We start from the raw sequence: 16717 nt of genomic DNA, 5'->3' as shown, positions 1-16717 counted from the left end.
AATACTTATGGATTCAAAATCCTTTAATTCTGTTTTATAAGGATTGCAAAAGGATCAATACTTATGGTAAATTAGGTCTAACCATACCTTACGATATGATTTTTGTTTATCGGTTTACACTTATTTGATTTCAGTTTATATCTTCATAGATATAAGGATTCATTATTCTCAATCTATTTTTATAAGGATTTGAGATCCTGGTTTATTTTTGCAAGGATATTTTATCCTAAAAACTTTTTACTAAAGTATATTATTTCTTAAAACTTCCGGTGAGACTTAAGCTATATCAAGCAAACTTTCAAAATAACAAGTAACAAGTAAGTAGTCAAAAGATTTATATATTAATTAAGCCACGAGGACTTATCCAAAATTCTTAACCCGGACTTCACCATACGAAAGATGGACCATCAACCCAAGTTAAACAGGTGTTACTAGTTGTTCGTGATTTGCAGGGAGAAGGATATACAGCAGGAAGTGAAGTTTCCATGGAAACTCCATTGATATATGATAATTATATCTAGCTTGTCAAATCTCATATGTTTCTGCAGGAAGTCTGAATTCAAAGGCAAAATGACAGCTGCGATATTATCACAACCGCCATTTTGGGGGCAATTGTTAGGGCACGGAAATTTGACACTGTGGATACGTTATCCTGACATATGTTCTAGGATAAGTTATCCTTAGACAGATCCTGTCAGGATCAAGGATCCTCAGTAGTTGGTATTACTAACGATTGTTTCTCATGTGTAGGTTAATATTTGATAGGTATAACGGCTATAGGACGTGGTCTACCAAATATTTCGCTACAAGGCACCTTCAGCACGTGGTCAAATGGCTGTAACACGTTTAGTGGGGATAATGGCGGATTTATAGGACTTCTTGTTGACTCACAAATAGATGAGTACTGAGGATATGTTATCCTTGAAGACGTGTCTGGATCAATTATCCTTCTGAAGAGTTCCAGAGTTATATATAACGGCTCCAAGACCTGGTCTACCTTATTTTTCGCTACTGGGCTCCTTTATGCACGTGGTTAAAGTGATGGGAGCAGTTAGTGGAGTAGTTCCTTTAAAATAGGAGCTAGTTATTTTCTTTTATTATTTATATTGAGTTTATGATCAATATTAGGTCACATACACATAGATACACTCATTAACGGTTGCACACATTCAGAAACTCTCTCAAGAAATCTCTCTAGCAGTTCATACACACACACACTTAGATATTCTTGTATTCTTTGATCATAAACTCCAACTCTTGTAACCGACTTTTTACCATCAATAAAGTTGACGGTGATAGTTTTCACCGTCCGGGGTTTTTTTGTGCCGGAGATTACTATAATCACGTACTATCCGACCAAAGGTTACCTCGTTGATCCTTGACCGAAGTGATTTTACCAAAGATTATCTTGTTAATCCTTGACCGAAGTCATTTTATCAAAGATTTCCTTGTTAAGTTTTGACCGAAGTAAGATTATCGTAATTAAGGGTTTTTTCCCTCGTGATCAAATCACGGTGTTCATCTCTATTTCGTTCATATAATTGTTGTTATCATTTTAGCACTAAACCTCACATAACAGATTTGGATACATTATCCTTAGCAGATTTTTGTCCAAAACAATTACCACGACCACGACCACAACCATCTCCATGGTCACCAGTTGCCACCATGAAACGATACACCGGATGAACCTATTTTAATACTTTTTTTCTAACGAAAATCATTTCAACCCGACTCCATTTTGGCCACACCCCGTTTCGACCCAAACCAAATTAATACTTTTTAAGAAGTCATTCTGACCCAAAATCATTTTTGCTTTGAACACGTATAATCCCAAAACCATTCTTATCAGTGAATCAACCCTGCCCAGTTTTCCATGCCCGTTTGAAAACTAAAAACTATTCGAGCAATAACCTTACGTTGACACAAATAGCAATTGCAACCATTTTCAGATATCAAATATAGAGAGAGCTGTACTAGGTATGGTATGTTCACTTAAACACAAGTAAACTTTTAAGAGTATTTCCAGCCGGTCTCTTATTCCCATCTTTATAATTACACTACAAAACACTACATTTCTCTCTAATGCTCAATTAAATAATATTATTTTATACCTTTATCATTTTAGTTTTCTTTTTTCTCTACTCACAACCAATTCAAAATATATTAAAAAATAAATAGGGACAAACAAAGTTTCCTCAAATTTACAAAAATCACTACATTTTCTCTCTTCACCCTATAATTTACACTCACGACCACTCAAAATCTCACTCTATAATTTACAAACCCTCCTCACATAAATATAAGGGATGCGTTGGGAATGCTCTAAATGCAGCTAATACCGAAGATAATATGTCTGGCAAACTGGGCAAGTCAGGCAAGTTCAGGTCACGAGTCAAAAGGGTTTGGGTCAATATTAAGCAAAATGTGATTGTGTCATAAGTATAACAACCGCTTTAAAAATGCATCAATTTGGTTCATGTCAGAACAAGTTTTATAACAGTTACCTGTTTTGACCCGTTTACTAATTTTTGTAGACCCAAATTCAGCTGTTGAATGATTTGAGATGAGCCAGATGAGCCCATATACAATTTATTTTGCCAAATCAACCCATTCTTTAATGAGCGAGTCATGAAAGAATTAAGATAATGCCCTTGAATGATTTGAGACTGCCCAACTCCACTGGCAATACAATCAATTATTATAATGGCATATAATGCGTCTAGTGTGATTATTGCAACTTCAATTAAAAGAATTAGTGAATTATTTTGTAATGGAACTGAATAAGAAGCGAGGACCGGTGATGGTGGAAAAGGTTTTGGAAGATTCCGGTGACTGTCCAGATTGGAACCGGAGTTTACGGGTGGAGTGACGTCACTCGCTGAATAACCTGTTTCCCTGGATTGGATATTTGGATGCCATTTTCATTGTCTTCGAAAGCGATCCACTTACGGCCCAATGGGTATAAAGCCCATAGGCCTAATTAAGATGATTTTATTAAATAAAATAATATTAACCGGATTGAATTTAGACGAGAAAAGCAAAGGGTACCACTTAAATATCGAATTTTTTTTATTTTTAATGCTTTGATATCTAGACATAGGTTATTTAACCTAAGAACGGCATTCGTTTATCATAACACAGTCCTATGCATAACACAAACACAATCATACGGACAGTCCAACAATAGTCATATATCCATATTTGTCATAAATATAAGATTACAAAATTTACTAAAATCATTAGACCGTGTACATAGCGAATAACATTTAAATGGGGGTGTTGTATGTCGTTTGACGTCACGTCATCATATTGGCACTATACACAAAAGATGTGTAGTGGATAATCCCTCCATCCAATCATTACCCCATTATTATTTTATTATTATATTATTATTAGTAATAAAACATAAAACACCTCCACCATAAGATAGAAAAAACGCAGCAAAACTTCACTCTTCAATCTTCAACACATGAGTACGTCTAGTCCTCTCGTTAGACTCAATTCTCACCAAAGATCAACCTTCTATTATCAAAATATGTTTAGCAATGGGTTCGATAGAAGAATTTCAAATAAAAGCCTACATTTGCATTATTGGGGTCGTTTTCTGTATACACTTAATGATTTTTAGGTTTTTCGATTCGGGATACGAGTTGTATACAAATCGTATGACAAGATACGGCTCATACCGTGGCTAATATGTAGGATTAATGCCGATTAATAATCTCAATGTCTATACAATATAGCATGGAAAATTGCCCCTTTAAACAACTACAATGACTTTGTGTATTCAAATAATCAAAAGACACATAGTATATATATATTTTTCTCAAACTCAAAAAAATTTGGGACCAAAGAGATAACTTATATTCGTATATAGGTAGGTTGGCTCTGCACAAGGGATGATATCAGTTTGAAGGAATAGTGAATTAATGACGGTTTTGACTTGGAATTAATGGGGGATCCAATTCCAATCGGTGTTCGTGGAGCTGCTTATTTTTAAGAATTTCGCTAGGTATTTGGTGAATTTTTTGTCATAAGAAAGGCCAAAACCTGGCCAAATTCTTGAAAAGTTTAGAGGATTAAATTAGAGCTAGCTTAGAGTCCTAATGATACTAACGCTACTAAAAAATGATTATAGGACAAGGGGTAGGGAATAACTAAGTCATCGAAAGATGTATCGATGATGAATCTTATAAAGCTTGTGCTGGTTAATTGACAATGGGGGAATGGAAGTATTTGTAAATTTGTTCAACATTTTATTTGTGAAAGTATAAATATTTCGATCAATTTATAAAGTTCAATTGAATTTACAACGTCTATCCATTTCAAGTGATTGTTGAAATATAAAAGTATAATTTTTCATATTTAGGAATCAAAACTAAACATTAATCAGTTTTTAGTTTTTAAATAAATAATAATAACTACTTATGTATATGTATGAGTATCATCTATTTACTTGTACAAAAAGTTTTTCCATGTCTAATCTAAAATTCAATCTTCTCCATATAAAACGATTTCTTAATACAATATACTAAAAGTAGAAAAGATTGCCTAAATATCCAACTTAATTAGAAAACATTAATGCTAAAAGCAAGAAAATTAAACAACTTAAGACACCTTTAAGCACAAACATGTGGTACTTTGTCCTCACTATAAACACACAAAATTCTAAACCTGTATCTATCATTCACTTCACTTCACTTCACTTCACTTCACTTCAACCCACCAATCCAATCACTCTTCTTTAATGGAACAAGAATCAAAACCCAAACGGCAAACTGCCGTTGACTCATCGGCACCAGACGATTCTCCGGCGTCATCCGTTTCATCTCTGTCATCTCTCAGCCACGGATTCTCACCGGAAAGACCCGAATCAGAACCAGACCCACAACCACAAACACCACACGGATCTCCGCCGTTAGATCCGTTGCCGGAGTTACCACCAGACCGTATAACCTCCCCGACGCCGGTGCCGATGGTCAACCTGAACCGGTACGTCCGTGAAGAAACACCACCGGTTAAGAAATCCGAACACGACCCAGTTGACGGATTCGTCCGGCAGCCAACCGCCGTCGCCGGAGCAACCAACCGGCGCCGGAGATCGGATAAACAAGGGTCGTTAAAGAAGATAGCGTTAGGGTTTAGAATATTCGAAGTAATATTCTGTTTGGTTTCGTTGTCGGTGATGGCTACTGATAAGCGTCAAGGATGGGCTATGGATTCGTACAACCGTTATAAAGAGTTCCGGTGAGTTTTTGTTTAATTATATTAATTGGTTTTTAGTTTTTTAATTGTGGGGTTACAGGTACTCTATGGGAGTGAATGTGGTTGGATTTGCGTACGCTGTGCTACAAGTGTGTGATTTGGTCTATCAATTGGCCACCGGGAATCGTTCCGCCAGCCGACACCCGCTTCGATACTACTTGGATTTCGCCATGGATCAGGTGAGTTCTGAATTTATAATATGATCATTAGGATAGCTAGTTTTAGTACTCCTTGATTACTTGTTACCGTAGTTTATTGTGTTTTTTTTTTGTATTCACTTTGTGTTGCTAGTTTATATTAGAGTTGTGCATGGGTTGGTTTGGGTCGGTTTTGAGCTCAAATCAAACTAGGAACCTGTTTTTGGGTTTTCGAGTTTTTAAAATCAATTCAGTTTCGGTTTGTTTTTTAGCTTGGGATCTTGGCATGGGTTCGTATTTTTTGGTTTTCGGCTTGGGTTCGTTTATTCGGTTTTGCGATTTGGGCTTGAATTTTTTGGGCTGAAAAAAATATTGGCCCAAAATCAATGTCGTAAAAGTAGGGTTATGAGGCCGAGTACTCGCTACAAGTATGCCGCCGAGGGGAGTTTCTTTAACTCCGCCTAGTTACTAAGAATCGATCGAAAGTGGTCAACCTCAGCCAGAATCACATCTATTTGTGAACTTGAGCTGATTTTGACTTAAAAAAAACACAATTCGTATATTTTATAATATTAAAGAACAAATATAATTTTTTTTAATTAATGATTAGCAATTTTTAGAATAATTTATTATTTAAAAATGTATTTCTCTTATTTATAGTGATATTCACATATTTTGTTTTAAATATTAGTAAACTAATGATATTTGACATATATATCATCATCATCATCATCATCGTACTCAGTATATCCCACCAATAGCAAAAATTATATCTCTTTATATTTACCATGTCCAAGTATTCCGAGTACACCCAACTCCCCAGTTAGCCGCCTAGCGACTTTTGCAACCTTGCCCAAAATAATGAATTTAGGTCTATAATATTAGTTGATTATTATGCACTTAGGGTATAATACTTGTGTTACACTGTTTTTAAACTTTTTAAAATTACTTAAAACTTCAAACTTAAAAAGAAAAATCCATAAATGTGGTTTGGTTCGGTTATTCTGTTTTAGTTACATACAAAACCAAAACCGAACTTTTACGAAAATAATAAACCAAACCGTTGGTTATTTCGATTTCATGCACGCCTCTACTTAGATCTAAAGTAAAAAGATTTTTTTAACTGGGTGTTAGTGGCCCATTGGGTGCACCCTCTATATCTCTTGGGTCATAAGAAATTATCTCACCCTCCACAAACCCTGATATGTGTGGGTCTTATTGGGTAATGTTTGTTTTGTTGTTTTTTAATTGTTACTGAATATTGGTAAACTTCAGATGCTGTCATACCTGCTGATATCATCAGGATCATCCGCAGCCACCAGAGTGGATGACTGGAAAGCAAACTGGGGTGCAGACAAGTTCCCGGAGCTGGCTACTACATCGGTTGGTTTGGGTTTCGCGGCTTTTGTTGCCTTTGCCTTCAGCTCTGTGATTTCTGGTTATTCACTATACACAGCAACCTCTTCTTGGTTTTTGATAATTATGTGCTAAATTTTGTGAGATAATCATACGGAAGGTGTAAAGTCAGTCGTCTATGCAAACAATATGTTTTTCGTTTTGTATATAGATATTGTTTGGTACAAAACATGCTTATAATAGTGTGATGATGTAAGTTTTACTAGTTGAGCTTGGACCGTACCCTAGACTTATTGATTGTTAAATCTAAATAAGCTTTATGTTAGCTCGACTTGCATTTACTGATAGACTGATCATATCACTCGTTGCAGTCATATTTTCACACCCGAGGGTGAATTTTGTTAACTAAATCTGACTCATTGAGGATAACCTAGAGGAAGTTTGGGGTCAATGACTCAAATCTTTTGTTTACTTTTTAGCAAAGTGTAAGGTTTATGTGCCAATGTATGATGACCCTTCAGGCAATGGCGTAGCAATGTTGGTTTAAATTGTGAGTGGAGTCATGGAGCTGTACAGATATAGCGTATCATTTTTCGGTTGAGGTGGCAGCATGCCAATAGGGACTGGTTGAATCAAGATGTAATTTTTAGTGCGAGTTAAAATGGGACAGGACGGGTGGATCAACATAGTATTCTTCTTTTTGTAATTTATAAATAGAATTCTTGTATTTTAGAACGTCTATTATGCAAATTGTAGTTGCGTGTTGTGTTTTCTATATACTCTTAGAATGACTAACTCAACGCACCATCCAAACTTCTAAATTTACACCTTGCCTACTATGTAATCACTTTGGGGAAACGCATTTTCATAAATTATTTACTCCTAAATCTGCACCTTGTCTACCGTTCAACCATTTTGGGGACATATATTGGACATCAACTGGTGTCAAAGATAGTATTTTATCACCTTGTCTACCGTTCAACCATTTTGGGGACATATATTGGACATCAACTGGTGTCAAAGATAGTATTTTATTACTCGGATGCTGCAATATGATGTAATCGACAATAGACACTAACATGCTTGCTATGAGAAACTAATGAGAGTGGGCATGTACTTTAGGTTCCAATGATCAAGGTTAGTGCTAGACGATTGAGAGAAAATGCTTAAAGTTGGCGAAATTCATAGAAATGATCAAGGTTATATACATGACAATATCTTAGAAATGATCAAGGTTATATACACGACAATATCTTAAAACGCATTTACCTCTATAGCTAGGATATATACTTCATCGCATCTATGTGTTACTTTGCATATAAGCTTTTACTACTTAATACAAACTCGAGGCCATAAGTTATGTGGAATTTTGTGTGTTACTTTGCATATAAGCTTTTACTACTTAATACGAACACGAGGCCATAAGTTACGTGGAATTTCATCATGTGCATTATCCTATACTCGTGTTTTTAAGCATATTTTATATATTCGAAGTAGGAATATTATTTGAATATTTATCATGTACCATATTATTATATTAAGTTTCATGTGTTGTCATATGTAATTTTATATCTAGAAAACTAATCTTGTTTGTTCTACCGGTTGTTTGTATTTCTTTCCCGTCATCTTTAAGTTTCTAGACTGTTGATGTTCTAATACGAAAATGGAATCATTCCGTGAGCATGCATAAACAGTTCTTGTTTTGGTGGTAGTTACTTAATGGAGTGATTATTCCTAAATTGTAAGTTTTCCTTGGAATACAATCCATTCCAGGATGTTGAAATTCGTTATACGCAAGTGGTGATAAATCGAGATTTAGATATCATGTTAACTTACAAAAGTTCTAGTTGAAACATGGTAGATGTATTAATGGATGGCGATGTTTTTATGTTTTCAGAGTTATCCTTAATGTAGAAGAAATGGTGGCTTTGTTGGTTGTCCAACAAATCGATGTTTAGCATATTGAGACATGAGATCGGTGTTGGTTCTAGACTTCTAGTACTAACGTAATCAAGAACTGTCTAGTTTTGTACCGTCTACATTAAATACCAGTTATCACCAATCAACTACCAGCAACCTTATTATTGTCAAACCCACCAACAGATGTTCTCATAAAATATACCCAAAGACAAGTAAAACTTGCCGGTCCCATAACCCCATTTGTATCTTTCGGTGTACGCCTAATGGTTCGGGTGTACCATTGTTGTATTCCCTTTTTGGGTTGGTATTTGTAATACAATTCAGAAATATATATTTAACTAAACTTTACATGCATATATATTTGAATTTTATAATGTAGTATGTAAAGGGTAGCAATCTAGCATAGATATCATATAAGCTGGATGCTATAAAAGTGAAAGTAAACCACCCAAAATTTAAGGAACAATCCTTTTAGGAACTACTTTTTCTCCGTAAGGTCCGTTTTTTCGTAGTAGTATAAATTTATCCGTTTTCATCCAGAAATTTTTATACGTAGTATAATCGCCGCCTATGGTAACATAGTTACAGTAGTTTTTCACAATATATACCTACAAATTCTCAATCATCTTTGAACAAAATCTCAACAATATTTAAGAATTAAGAAAATAACAATATAGTGACAAGACAAAGACAAAATCTTTACTAGATCTTTAACCCAAGCTCGAAAATCTCCCACCAAAGCCTAGAACTCACAAATGTATATGAGTTCTTCATAATACAAACAATCAAAGATCAACTTATCAACACAATCAGTTGATATGATCTACTAACAAAGAAATACATATGCAACAAACCGAAATAGCGAATACAAAGCAGATGAACCAGAAACCCTAATAAACCAAATGAACTAATCGTCTCTACCAGAATTTCGTTGCAAGTATCCGACGCTGATTTCCAAGATAGACCTCCGGTACAGAATATGACACTTTCAACCCCTACACTTCTTGTAAAGACATGCACAACACCAAACTTAACAAGAGAGCATCGTTTATGTTTACCCATTGAATTACTTACAGAGTAATTAAACCTTTCAATTTAACAATCTTAGGTGAATTCTTCTTGTCTTTTCATACCGAGGAACAATGCATATGAAATTTATATTACCATCTTCGTTAATTCTTATGATTTTAGTTGTGTTGTATTTACTATGGTGTGACAAATCTCACTGAGGGCAATGATTCTCAAGTGTTTAGAACGATATCTTAAGCGAATCCACATCGGTTTTGACGGGATTCCTAAGCCAAACCGGTAGTTGCAATTTTTGGAGAAACTAAACCAAACCAGCCAGGTTGACTAGGTAGTGAATCATGCAACTGGTTTTCAAACCACAAACTCAACAATATTACTTCTAATCTGGCTGAACAGGCTAATTTAGCTTGGTTGGGGTTCAATTTTTTTGAGCATTTCTCCTTTTTAGGTGCTCTTTGCCCTTCTCATCCCGGTACATGCATGTATGTCACGGAGTCATCCTAATCATGTGCAAGAAGAACACTATCCTATCAAAAACAATAATTCATAATTCGGTATCAGATTATATTTAGACTCTGCGTATAAGGTGCTCTACTAATTGACAAGCTCAAATGACTATTTAATAGATAAAAAATAGATTTTCGCAAGCAAAGGATGCATGCATGTGTTATTTGTCTGTAGCTTCAAATTATTTGTATAAATAGTTTATTGAGAGTTGATGAGCATCTAATTGATTTGTGTAACACAATCCCTGCTTGGTGCTATCTTATAACTTATTTTCTTAACAGGATTTGTTTTTGTTCGTTAAGTTGTTAAACTTTAACCAAACACAAACATTTGGACACACGGAGGTTCTAATTAATTCGTGTTTGTTGTGTTTGTAAAGGGAATAAAATTATTTGTGTTCATTTGTTGATATTCTAGACAAATGGTTCACAGACGCAAAATAATATAAATGAATGAACACCAATTATGCGATATTGATTCTAAACAAAGAGTTTAAAAATAGGGATACATCAAATAATCCATCATGTTATGTTCGTAACAAGAATGATTTCTAAACAAATTGTTCAAAAATATGAAGCTCAAATTGATTCTATCTTAATTTTAATAAACGAACAAACTTAATAAAAACGAACAAACGTACCTAGTATAACTCCACTTAACGAATGAACATTAATAAACGATTATAAACTAACGTAAAGAACATAAACGAACTAAATGGACGACCAAACACGAACGAAAGGGACATGCGTTAATGTTTGTTCATTTAATAAATGAACAAAATTTTGTGGTTTGTTGGTTGGTTTATAAATAAACGAACATAATTGAACTTCCCGCTTAATTGTTCACTGAACGTTTGGTTAATTTACAGGCCTAAAGACTTTGTATATAGGCTCTTACGATAAGAACTAATTTTAATTAGAGAACGAGACTTACATAATCACTTGTGCATACTACATAGTGTTGATGAGGTAGAGAGAAAGAGAGTGATATATATGGTTAAACAACCTGCTTATGTGTCGGTGTCAAGGTGAAGATGTATTTATTAGTACTTAACATAGATATACAACATACAATCACTCCTTTCTACTTCCAAATCAATACTAATTAGACATTTAATTAAAGCTCCATTCTATATTATAAATAATCCTTACTATCCTAACACAAGGATGGGCATCCATGTTTATTCGTTCAATTGTTTTTGGAAAGGTTTATTCATTCAGTTAGCTACTGTCTTCACCAACCACAATACGAGTTCATGTTCATATCTTCATAATTAAGCCACATCTCTGCTATCTAAGCACCAGCAATAGTAATCAGACCTTGAGATTGCAAAAAGTTCATCAGGACTCATCCTCTCAAGCTCACCCTGCCTCCATGAAGCAAAGTTGTTCTTGTTTTGGGAGTCTGTTGCAAGAGGAAAGTCCTCTATTCTATGAGATTGATATCTCATTCTTCTGTAGAGTCGCATTGTTGCAACACAATCGTCATATGGATCTTGTATCCCGTTTTGGATATCATATCTGTAAAAGAACCGATTTATCATTAGCACATATGTAACTAGCACAAACACTTCAAATATGTGTTAATAGTATTATTATTATTATTACCCGAGATATGATTTTGTTAGGTACTTGAGCGAGTTGCTGAGCTTGCTAGTCTTCATTAATGGTGGGTATTTTGATGTATCCCTAAAAAATAATTAAGCATGACAAATTAATAATAAGATAAAAGTTAATCACATGAATAGGTGATAAATAATATAAAGATACTTGCCTTATTTTTACAAGAGGATACTCTAGTTCCAAGCATTTCATGTCATGATCCAGACCATGTCCTACAAGAATCCTCGCCTTCTCACCTCTTGGGCGGATCTTCCATATCGGTTCACCATTGCATAGAAAGTCTTGAATTTTCCTTTGAACAAGTCTTAGTGGCATTGCATCCCTCAGGTATTCTGGTCTAATTCCTGTGCTTTCATACCTGAAAGTTTTGGCATATATGAGGAAACTTATAACATAATTAATAAACATATACATGGGTTAGTGAAAAAGAAGGTACCTGTAGTTTGTAACAGGAAGTTGAGGCTTGACATAAGAATGAAACAGTATATTTTCATATTCATCTATGATGCAAACTCTTGCACAAAGATCTAAAGAACCATCACTACCACCACCAACCATTTTGCAGGCAAGAGCAACTGTTCTTGTTTTCTCATTTTCAATTCTTAGGTCATCATGAACGCGTAAGTTAGCAAATCGTTGTAATACGCCCTGGAGCATCGTTTAAATCACAAAAAGTGCTATTAGTTATTATTACATATCCAAAAATGAAAAAAATCAAGTTTGAGGATATATTTGATTACGTTATTTCCTCGAGATAGTTGACATCTATCTTGGTGAAACCTGAGAGCGGGTGGGCTACTAAGGATGTTTAAGCAAAAGGTACATCCACGGTCTCTAAACACCCTTTCGCATTCAACCTTTGGCAATGGTCCTAAAGAATTGATCCAAGTATTAATATATGTACATATCCATCAACGGACCGTTACAATGTTATAAGAAATAGGGGCGTAGGCAGCTTTATGGGAACGGGTTCGGTCGAACCCGTACAAAATTTTACTTTAATGTTATATATTAGTGTATTTTGACATCGAACCCGTAGAAATTTCAACATCAAACCCGTAAAAAACCCAAATCTAAGTGATAAACAATCGGTTGTCCGTCCCTCGAAATTTTCCGAACCCGTAGGAAAAATTTTCTGGCTACGCCACTGATAAGAAACATATGATAATTATAATAGTAATAATAATAATAACAACTAATATTATACCTATAAGATGGTCACGAAGAGATTCAAATGATCGACAACGTTTCCCACAAATTCCACACATGGGTTCATGAACCGAGTGATACGAAATCCTCATGTGCTCCACCAGATGCTCCTTTTTGTTAAACTGTCTATAGCATGCTGCACACTTGTTCCTGGTCAAGAAACCACATGTAGTAAGTTCAGAAGTCGCATTATGTTACATATTAATATTTAAGAGAACATTTATCTATATTAGTATATTTTGTAGTTAATATATACCTTAGACACTCTGAAGGATCCATTTTTCTGTCAACTTTGATATCAATAAATCAGAATATTGTCTGAAGAATCAAAGTTGAGAGGACTTGAGGAAGAAATGGTAGAATGTGTAAGATATTTATAATGTTGTTAAAGAACCAAGAGAAGATAAGTACAGCAAACAATAGATTCTTATGGCCCATTTTACTCAAGTGTACATGTGCATAGTTCAATCTCCCATCTCCCGAATCTTCATCGCATATACGCGCTTCATTACTATTACAAAAAAACAAAACACTCGTAAAATCTGGTCAACAATAGGATTTACAGAATATTTCCCTCCTCTTTATGGTTCTATACAATTGCAATATATTCCATACCCACATGTGGTGCTACACCTTGGTTATTAGTTACATTACATGGGATATGATACCATAGCATGCGTGTACACAAACGTGTACCCGTCTTTTGTACTGTGTTTCACACGTATGCGTTTCCTTTCCATGCATATGTTTCTTTGCTGGCGATTTTATTTTATTTATTATGAATCAGATTTGAACATATTCTGGTTTATAATCTGGCCGGGTGTAGCTTTTTCAAGTGGAAAAAATGTATGGCATCATGATGTGAGCATCCAACTGATATCTGATCATGCATGGCATCATGATGTTGCTCTATATATATGGTCTTAGGTTTCATTGATTTAGATAATTAAACATTCCAAGATACTCCTTCCCTAAATTGTATAAGAAAAAGCTGTTCCCACTTATTGGAGAGAATTTGGGTTGGGCTCACAGAATGAAGTGCCTGACACATGCATAAAGCCTGGTTTAGCCTTAGCCCCCTTCACATACTATTCTATTCTTTCATGGTAAAGGAAAAAAAACAGTTACATAAGAGCATCTCCAACTCAATAATGGTGTTACACCACGGACTCTCACAGCCAAAAACGCCCCATCCCTTCACACAATTGTCTCAAAAACGCGGCATGGACTCAAAAACACCCGTAAAACACCCACTGTGATTGCTTTGTTATGCTGTTAAGATAGATAGTTGTTCTTTTTGTCATGCCGAAAATCCATTGTTGATATTTGAGAAGAGACACCAATTCTTTTGACAGAGTATCTCTCTTATAACGATGTGGTATTTGTTGGCCCAATTGTTGTTTGACCAAAAATATAGGGCCTAACCCAAGACTTAAAAGGGGTTGTTTAATGGGTTGCCTAATGATCGTGTAAGGTTATTAGGCTTTCTTTTTTAGCTAAGTTGGAGTTAACATTTAAATAAGGGCAACCTAGTTATCCCCCCCCCCCCTCTTCTTGTTGGTAATTTCGGACTCTAAGCCACAAATCAGTGAACTTGAGGGACCAATATTGACAACTAAGTCATGGTTGGTTATGTTTCCTAATTATAGCATGTTTCATGATTTTGTAATTAAAATCGGTAACATCTTGATGTACTAACACATTAGTTAAGTTAGTACATATAAACTGAGTTATGATTAGACATTAAAAAGCACATAAGATACCACCGAGGTAAGGTTATCAAGAAAACATGAGTTATGTTTAATAGAGTTTTTGAGTTATATTTTCTTTATAATACATTAAAAGTCATTCAATATTAATTTGGTGTGTGTTAATGGTTTGATGAGTTATATTATTATCTTTGAGTATTCACCTAAGTTTTCACAAGACACCTCTAATGCTATGCGTAGTGAAGGGGCTATAAATGGGGGCGAATTGTGACACGTGGCGCCCAGTCAGCAAGTAGTAGTAATTTGTTTTTTGGGTGTAATGGTGTAGGGGCTACAAATTGGGCTCACACTATATATATTTTTATTATTTTATTTTTATAATTAAACTAAATAAATGACCAATTTATTTAAATAATTAAATTAAAATGCATTAAGATTAAAAAAAAATAAAAAAAAAACATAACTAAAAAAACACATAACTAAAAATATAAAAAAACATAACTAAAGAAAAAAAATTAAAAAAAAAAACATAACTAAAAAAAAGAAACTAATATCCGTAATATTCGCACATCTTTTCACGTCGTCGTTGAAACAATAATGCGGCATCCTCGTGAAACCCCTCCGCTTTGAGGGATTCGTAGTCGTCTTTCATTTGACGTAACTTCAACGTCTGATTCAACTTTTCTTGTTGTTTATTGGATGCTCGAAGGTTGTTTCCTATTACCGTGGCATTTGTTTTCAAACAACCGACCAACTCGTTTATTTCATCGGGCGCCGTATTGAATCGTGTTGACGACGAACCTTCCCCCTTATTTTTTTCTCGATCTCTCGCGTGGTCGAGGCAACTCCTCTACTTCTTCGTCGACGGCTATATTAACACCGTCCGATAAATTAATCGTGTCGTCCAGGAAGAAGCTACGAGCATCGGAGGGTGTTTTGGTGTGCTCGGATTTGTCGACGACGATGTCTTTGACTTTTTTGAAGGTCGGGATGAGCCGGCTCGTCGGGCGACCGGAACGGTTGGTGCCCCGTTCCATTTCGAGCAACCGCGTAGTTTTTCCCAACAATTCAAATATTTGAACGGTTTCCCGGGCCGCTCAAAAGTTTGGCTCTGAGCTCGAAAGTCTCTCAAGGCTTGAGTTATAATGTCGGCATCGTTATGCCCGCTACGCCAGCCGAACCCCTGCAACCGGTTAATTATCCCGTCAAATTTTTTACAATCGGCGTTAAGCCCCTTCCAGTGGGCTTGAACCGCTTCTTTTCCCCGGTAGTCTTCGGGTTTATTGGTTATCGTGAGCTAAGCTTCAAAGACTTTCTTCCAAAACACCCCGGTGGCTTGAAAGTTAACTATAAATTAAAATTATTTGTCACAATTAATATACATTTTAATAAACACTAAATACATTTTTAATAAATACTTACTATTAAAAAACTTACCGACGTTGGGATCCTCCGAAATTACGACCCAAGCCCTTGCAAGGGCCACCTCCTTCTCCTCGCTCCAATGCTTGTATGGATCACGTTGCGCCATCGGCTCCCCTGGTTGTTTCTTTTTGTGTTTGCGGGTCGCCTTTTTGCTTGAACTGGAGGCCCGTGCCGTTTGCGTCTCTGGCACCGTCACCGGCTCCGACTCCGGTGGTGTAGACCCAAACGCCGACATTGTGTTTTGGGGGCTGAGATAGTTGGCATACATGTTTAGGTTCGGGTAGGAAAATTGAAACGGATAGCTCGGTTGGTTTAGGTTCATCGGGTTCCATTTTAAGTTTGGTTGGTTTGGTTTGCTCGATTGCGAACCATACGTTTGACCGAAAGCAGGGAATTGGTAGTTCGATTGGTTCGGGTTATTTCTAGGATTTATTTTGCTAATTTTTTGTAAGAATATGGGTATGAATTGTGTATAAAATGGATATAAAATAAAGAAGAAGGGTGTAAGTTATATATATATATATATAGTTTAAAT

The 16717-nt window shown here is 35.5% G+C and overlaps 3 protein-coding genes across 3 annotated transcripts; 1 reads left to right on the top strand and 2 right to left on the bottom strand.

Moving 5' to 3' along the window:
* Nucleotides 1-4719: 4719 nt before the first annotated feature.
* On the top strand, nt 4720-6971 carry LOC143633569 (CASP-like protein 4A1). Its single transcript, XM_077101844.1, has 3 exons — nt 4720-5250; nt 5309-5447; nt 6681-6971. Exons 1-3 carry the CDS (start codon nt 4751-4753, stop codon nt 6894-6896), a joined length of 855 nt encoding a protein of 284 aa, XP_076957959.1. The 5' UTR covers nt 4720-4750; the 3' UTR covers nt 6897-6971.
* Nucleotides 6972-11490: 4519 nt separating this feature from the next.
* Nucleotides 11491-11880, bottom strand: LOC143633604 (uncharacterized). Its single transcript, XM_077101872.1, has 2 exons — nt 11825-11880; nt 11491-11737 (listed from the first exon to the last, which is right to left on the bottom strand). Exons 1-2 carry the CDS (start codon nt 11878-11880, stop codon nt 11491-11493), a joined length of 303 nt encoding a protein of 100 aa, XP_076957987.1.
* LOC143633568 (RNA exonuclease 4-like) lies at nt 11859-13344 on the bottom strand. The gene is made up of 5 exons (XM_077101843.1): nt 13305-13344; nt 13047-13198; nt 12580-12710; nt 12276-12487; nt 11859-12197 (listed from the first exon to the last, which is right to left on the bottom strand). Exons 1-5 carry the CDS (start codon nt 13325-13327, stop codon nt 11906-11908), a joined length of 810 nt encoding a protein of 269 aa, XP_076957958.1. The 5' UTR covers nt 13328-13344; the 3' UTR covers nt 11859-11905.
* Nucleotides 13345-16717: the final 3373 nt, after the last annotated feature.

The sequence above is a fragment of the Bidens hawaiensis genome, unplaced genomic scaffold (genome assembly GCF_021521415.1).
Source record: "Bidens hawaiensis isolate Kalapana, Puna unplaced genomic scaffold, B.hawaiensis_p1.1 tig00006805_1, whole genome shotgun sequence".
Classification (NCBI taxonomy): domain Eukaryota; kingdom Viridiplantae; phylum Streptophyta; class Magnoliopsida; order Asterales; family Asteraceae; genus Bidens; species Bidens hawaiensis.
The sequence above is the reverse complement of the archived record's forward strand: the minus strand, read 5'-3'. Positions and strand labels throughout refer to the sequence as shown.

What these genes read in the sequence shown, in the direction of transcription:
- LOC143633604 (XM_077101872.1), bottom strand. Translation starts at nt 11,880, where the DNA reads ATGAAGACTAGCAAGCTCAGCAACTCGCTCAAGTACCTAACAAAATCA. An exon ending in CTAACAAAATCATATCTCGG is followed by an intron (nt 11,738 to 11,824) that starts GTAATAATAATA and finishes GTTCTTTTACAG; the next exon opens with ATATGATATCCAAAACGGGA.
- LOC143633568 (XM_077101843.1), bottom strand. Translation starts at nt 13,327, where the DNA reads ATGGATCCTTCAGAGTGTCTAAG. An exon ending in TCTTCGTGACCATCTTATAG is followed by an intron (nt 12,711 to 13,046) that starts GTATAATATTAG and finishes TCAATTCTTTAG; the next exon opens with GACCATTGCCAAAGGTTGAA. An exon ending in AACTATCTCGAGGAAATAAC is followed by an intron (nt 12,488 to 12,579) that starts GTAATCAAATAT and finishes ACGATGCTCCAG; the next exon opens with GGCGTATTACAACGATTTGC.
- LOC143633569 (XM_077101844.1), top strand. Translation starts at nt 4,751, where the DNA reads ATGGAACAAGAATCAAAACCCAAACGGCAAACTGCCGTTGACTCATCG. An exon ending in AACCGTTATAAAGAGTTCCG is followed by an intron (nt 5,251 to 5,308) that starts GTGAGTTTTTGT and finishes GTGGGGTTACAG; the next exon opens with GTACTCTATGGGAGTGAATG. An exon ending in TGGATTTCGCCATGGATCAG is followed by an intron (nt 5,448 to 6,680) that starts GTGAGTTCTGAA and finishes GGTAAACTTCAG; the next exon opens with ATGCTGTCATACCTGCTGAT.